Below are 6,299 nucleotides of genomic sequence, written 5' to 3'. Positions count from 1 at the left end.
ACCAACCGAACCTCGTGCAACACGGTGGCCAATTTAAAGCAGCACATTATCTTGATTTTAAATAAGTTGCCCATGGACCAGGTTGAGTGCCTCTGCAACAGGTTCAGATCCAGGCTTTTGAATGTCATCGTCACTGAGGGTGGTGCCTACTTTAATAGAATTCGAGGCCAGAAGCCACACCTTTCAAATATTTTTTGATTTTTTTGATTTGATAAATTATTATAGATTTTAAGAATTGTTTCGAAAAGTGTCTAAAATATCACGTCGACCCTGTACATGTTCGATTCTTTATACACACGCCTGCAATGTTGACTCATTTTCCTACTTACATTCATACAGACACACTTTGCTTTATTAATATAGATAATAGTTACAAAAATTACATTTTTCTTGCAACTGCTGTACTCACTTTGAAAATTGAAAGAATCTAAGAAATCCAAAGGAAAAACAAAGGCTTATGTGATACAGTAAATTTAAGTTATCTAAATCTTGATTAAAAATTGCTAAATATACAAATACATCCTAACCAAGATAAAGAAAAATTGAATACTATAATTTAATGTTTCAAGACCTACTGAATAGTATCTGCGATAAAATCTAGGTTCACAGAAATAAGAAGCACCAATGGAGGATTAAAAAAGCTTAATTTTGATTAAATTATTTATTTATTTATTAATTTTCTTATTGAATATTTAAAATATTAACAATGAATGGCTGCGTTTCAAAGGTCGGAAATTAAATATAACTAAGTGGATTTTGTGATAAGTAATTAATATTTTAGAGGCAAGGAAATGATTTTCCCCAGTTTAAACATCCTTCATATCCAATATAACTGATAAAAATGTATTGTTTATTTAATCATATAATTATCGACTTTAAAGGTTGTAATGTTCCTTTTCGTGTTTCAGAGCTTAAATAACAACATTAAATGTGGGTTTCAGGCAAGGGGCAAAAATGTTGTTATACTTAATCAAAATGTACTCAACGATTCTCTTCCTGGGACTGTACCTCAGACATTCTTGAAAATTTACATCCAAAGATATATAAAACGGAAACAAGGAATATTTTAACGATAAAACCAAAGAATTCAAAGATAGAGAATATGGAGGCTCCAAGATAGAATCCACAATTTCCTCCAACGTCTCCTAACCAATCCACAATCCCTTTTGGTACATGGGTGATCCTTCCAAAGTTGAAAGATGGGAAGTAAATGGTATGAAGAACGAGCTCATGTGAGGGTTTCTTCTTGACATATTTACGATAATAATTATTTTGAAGGATCTGTGAGGAAATGACGGATTCATAGGTGGTGAAGATGCATTCATTCTTGCATTGGTTTTTTGACTCTCTTTCACTTTTTTGAATATAGTCTCGAATGCCCTATGATGACCGATGGGGGAAAAAATATACTCATTTTTTTATATTTGATTCTCTAATTCTAATTCATCTGTAGTGTTGTGTCGCTCGTTAATTATGACTGAAGATTGGGATCTAATCCAGTCTCTCTAGTCGGTTAACCTTAATTAAGGCAAATCCTCAGTTCGTTACCTCCATAGGGGTGTTTTTTTTGGTTTATAATTATTCCGTTATATAATGAATAAATGATGGAATTTAAGAAAAATTTAATATCTTTGTATTATATAATATTGCATTGTAATGAAAATAGCAATATTTCAGCCAAATAAGTGCACTGATCATAATACAGAATAAATCTTATTTGGCCTAATAAAGCATCGACATTTATACAAAATTCCAAGAACCCACAGTGAAGGACCTGTCCCAAGGACAGATAACCCTAAGGGTCTGTCCTAAGACTGAAAGTTTTAAGGGCTGACACCATTGACAGATCCTAAGACGGGGCTGAATAAATAATTACCGACACAGCATAAATTATATAAGGCAATTTAAAACTAATTTTTGGAGATTTTCATTTGTGTTGGGCCTTGGTCTAGAAATCCAAGACCGGTCTGAGAACGTTATCATTTTAGCTAATTGGGCCTAACTTCGGTCCTGGAAAAGTGTCGTTCTAAAGTCGAACTTGATCCGGACCCAATCATTATTTTGAGAGGGGAAATTAATTTTTTTTTTTTTTTTTTTCGATAATTTTTTTTGTCCAATTTTTTTTTTTTTTTTTTTTTTTTTTTTGAGAAAAAGAAATTTCGGTCTCAGACTCACCACTTTTTTTCATATTAGAAATATATATTTTTTAAGAATATAAAAAAATGAGTAGATATCGGGAGATTAATAGCCTGAACAATAGTTTCATTCACGATCCTAAGTGACTCCATTGGACTACAATATTTGATTCCCGTCATGTCAGAAATCGTGAGTAATAGTCCAATTGGCATACAGGACAGCTCTTTTTTGACCACTTCAATAATGTTCTGATTCTTACAATTCCTTTGACTAAAATTAATTATTGTAATAATCCATACAATTACATTTTTTATTTAGATGATGCATGCCATAGTTACCTGTAATTTGTTCCAACATTGTTGAAGCAATTAATGCCTCCTCGATCCATTGTTATCTTCTTGATTTTTGTTCTTGTCATAACACCATAGTCTATAAAGTCCGAGTTATAGAGAGCAGAAATGGGATCATCATTTTCATCAATCAGAGCAAATGAAATCCCACGTAGAGAATGGGAGGACCAAGTGGCAATTGATCCATTTAGCAATTCATATGGATTCTCCTTATCCATAGCAATAACAATTTGAATGGCATCGAAGCTGGATGCAATTAAGAATTGATGGTTCATGACACCCTTGGTACTAAAGCATTTACCATCATAGCTATATATCCCTGTATAGTTGAAAACATTTTTACAGCACTCGGCCCAGGTCTGAAAGGCTCCCATCATGCATATTCTTATAAAGTCTGAACAGTCCAGGGTTACAGCATCTAACAAATTTCTCAAATTTCCATTAAAGGAACCTTGTACTAGATTTTGAAACTCTTTTTCTAATTCCGAGTAGATTTGAAGTCGGTCTGGGACTATGCCAATAAGAGCATGATACGGGTTTAGAGCTACTGTAATGTAGGAGAGTAAATTGGAAGAAATGTTCAGCTTCCTTGCCTTTTCAAAGCTCCAAGGACTACATAATAAAACATGGGATATAACACATAAGATGAAAGAATGTTCTTTAAGGAAAGTACTTTCTTGACCCTTTTTTTCACTACATATCTTTAAAATTTTACAAATTTTGACGACTAAAATAAAAGTTTATTACATAAATATAAATTTATTTATTTCACCTTGAATGACAAATGATAAAGTCGGGCATGAGAATGACTCCATCGCTGTCCTCATCGTCCACATCATAGCGAGTTTGATACGAGTTTTGAAAGAGATATTCTGAGGTGGATTTAACTACAGTAATGAAAACACAGATGAGAGCTATGGCAACTAGGAGAGAGTATATGATGGTAGCTGTAGATGAGGATTTGTCCACTATTGTCCAACTAAACCCATGAGCTGACGTATTTCTAGCAAAGTTAAAATATAATTCCCTCAAATATTGAGCTCCAGACGGCTTCTGGTGTTGAGGATTTTTTTCTAAATATGGAATAACGGTTAAATAATCTTATCATTCAATAATATATTAGTATGTCCCTACTTTTTTTCTGTTGAGTGTCCAGAGAACTCACAGTGGACTTCAAATGGAATATATCAATGTGATCGTTTACTTTAATTATTCTGGTTTCACTGTGAAGCTTCATCTGGTCTATTTTATCCATTTCGGATTTTCTGAAAATAAATGAAGATTAAACTATTAAAATAGTCTTAGCAGGATAATGTAACACAGATTCCGTGTCCAACAAACAAAGGGCAAAGTGAAGCGCGCTCATAACTACGCTGATGAGCTCTATAGAGATGTATGATGAATGGTCTTGTTAATTATAAGTCTTAATCTACAAAAAAAAAAAAAAAAAAAAAAAAAAGCGACACCTTGATACGAAAACTATAAAAGTTCTTATAATTATTTCGATTATATCTTGCTTCCATCAAAAAACCATGAAATAGGATATTTTGCTAATTGATATTCCATCAAATTGTCGTATTTAAAATATAAAAAAACAATAAAAGAAGAAAACTGTTTCTACTGAACATATTTCAAAGATCTTAAATTTTTGAAGAGAAGGCCCACTAAAGTTTTTACTGGGTAATGAATACTTATGCAAGAATATTTAGACAATAGCTTCAAATTTAAGATTGTACAAGACATCTGAAAAATACCAATTTTGAACACACTTGGAATGGATTAAAATTTTTTTCATGTTTTCTGTTCATTTTTGAGTGTCTGAGTGGGAAAAAATTGAAGGATGTACGGGAAAAATCAGTTGACCTCTAAAAACATTTTTTTCCTCAGGACCAGAGCTAAAATAATGTGGTAAACCAATGAGCATATGATTATTTTTTCCCCAATTTAATTGTCCACTAAAAAACTTGTTTGTCCGCTAGGAGAGCTATTAATATCATGTATTATTTTATAACTGACTACCCATTACGTAATATTTATGAATTCAAAAGGATATTTCTGCTAAGGGGAAAGAACAATTTTATACGTCACGTGAAAAAATGAAGTAGTTCCGTCATACGTGGTATCTCAAAAAGTAACATCCCTCGATGAAGAAAGTTTTTTCGAGTGCAATTACATTGGGACAAAAAATGATCACGGGGCCCCATTTTTATCTTAAAAAAATGAAGGAGAGAACTGAAAGTAAAGAACGAATCCGCCCATAAACGGAATTTTTTCCAACCAAACAAGTGTGAACAATTTTAGTTGAATTTTTACTCAAAAAAGCCATATTTTCTTCATTTAAGTTTTAATACCATGTTAAAAATGGTGATAGAGCCTTAAAAAATACTGTTGGCGGAATGTTTTTCATGAGCCAAATACCCAAGTGCAGTAATAAAGTAGCAACACACAAAAAATGACAATTTAATGCGCCGCTAACACGAAAAGATACAGTTTATCTTTTTGTTTGATGTAGATGGTTCTGCATCTTTTCTCGTAATCAATGTTTTGAGCGTTGATTAGTTGAATGAAAATTAGCTCTTGTGAAAGTGTATTCAATTATTGAATAATAATAATAACATAAATGGAAATAATTGGCTAACTTCCAATGATTTTGGGCATATTTTTATATTTCCTTGAAGAGGAAAGGTTGTGTGATACAATTAAGGCAACGACGTTCTAATTGTACAATATGTATTTACTGCCTTAGAATAAAAATGTCCTTACTCGAAATTTCAAAATGGTTCAGGAAGGTACACAATCAATACAACTTTAAATTATTTTTTCATACTCCTTAGAATAAACTGAACCTGAACAAAGTATTCATGACTCAATGTTTGAAATTTAACCAGACAACTCTAATTATTAACGAATTTCATTGTAATACAACCTTTTTTTTTATCATTATTATGGACCCTTTCGAATATCCAAATATTATCCCGCCCCTCAGGTTGTACAGGTAAAGTGCAAATTCTAATTTCTCTGCCGCCGTTTCCCTGAGCTTCAAGAAACCCTTGTTTATCCCAAAATATACCCGACCCTCAGTTTGTACAGGTAGAGTATTGAGCCAACTCTATGCATCAGGGACCCCTGCTAATATTTTATAATACACCCCAGGACACGTGTTGAATAGTCAACTTGTCTTGGGGTCCAGCATATTATATTTTAGCATATTAGAAGGACTCGGCTCGAAGCCTTGTATTTCATGATGCTCAGGAAAAATAGTGCAGTGGAAATTATCATTAAATAGTTTGATATCCCGAATATAATATAATAGCAATGAAGTTTCTTCAAGATGATATTACACACAACAATTTTGTCTCACAATTATAATGTACATGACGATTTGACCACACAACGTTATTAGTCCAAAGGTGTTGTGTCTGGAACCTTTTTACCACAATCATTCTACCGGGCACCAAACAAATGGAGTGGAACACTTCTTACCAACTGTTTAATTGAATTTCAAGTTTTACAAAAAAATATTTTTAATATATTTTTGTAATTACTCAAGACCTCCAAACTCTTTAAGATCAACTCTCTAAATGAGTAAGTTGGAATTAAAATATGTACGCACTACGTACTTATTAGAAGAATAATTAATTCAGAATATGATTGATAGGCATTCACTCACGACATGCTTTTTGAGAGTTAATTTTTAATTACCTATGATTATTAGAATGATTATAAGCTAGCTGTTATTAACTAGGGTGGAGCTTATTTTTTAAATGTTCGAAATATGAGGTTCTTATGGCCTCAAAATGATCCTTTTAGTCC

At 32.4% G+C, this 6,299-nt stretch overlaps 1 protein-coding gene across 2 annotated transcripts; it reads right to left on the bottom strand.

Moving 5' to 3' along the window:
- Positions 1–646: 646 nt before the first annotated feature.
- LOC121128672 (uncharacterized) lies at positions 647–6,068 on the bottom strand. Of its 2 annotated transcripts, none has more exons than XM_071893051.1 (6): positions 5,970–6,068; positions 3,621–3,751; positions 3,259–3,559; positions 2,475–3,098; positions 2,250–2,406; positions 647–1,380 (listed from the first exon to the last, which is right to left on the bottom strand). In XM_071893051.1, exons 2-6 carry the CDS (start codon positions 3,739–3,741, stop codon positions 982–984), a joined length of 1,602 nt encoding a protein of 533 aa, XP_071749152.1. In that variant the 5' UTR covers positions 3,742–3,751; positions 5,970–6,068; the 3' UTR covers positions 647–981. The 2 variants fall into 2 exon arrangements, with proteins under 2 accessions (XP_071749152.1, XP_040580197.1); XM_040724263.2 differs by having other exon boundaries at positions 854–1,380; positions 2,256–2,406; positions 5,970–6,054.
- Positions 6,069–6,299: the final 231 nt, after the last annotated feature.

The sequence above is a fragment of the Lepeophtheirus salmonis genome, chromosome 13 (assembly GCF_016086655.4).
Source record: "Lepeophtheirus salmonis chromosome 13, UVic_Lsal_1.4, whole genome shotgun sequence".
Classification (NCBI taxonomy): Eukaryota; Metazoa; Arthropoda; class Copepoda; order Siphonostomatoida; family Caligidae; genus Lepeophtheirus; species Lepeophtheirus salmonis.
This window is presented reverse-complemented; position numbering and strand designations above follow the sequence as displayed.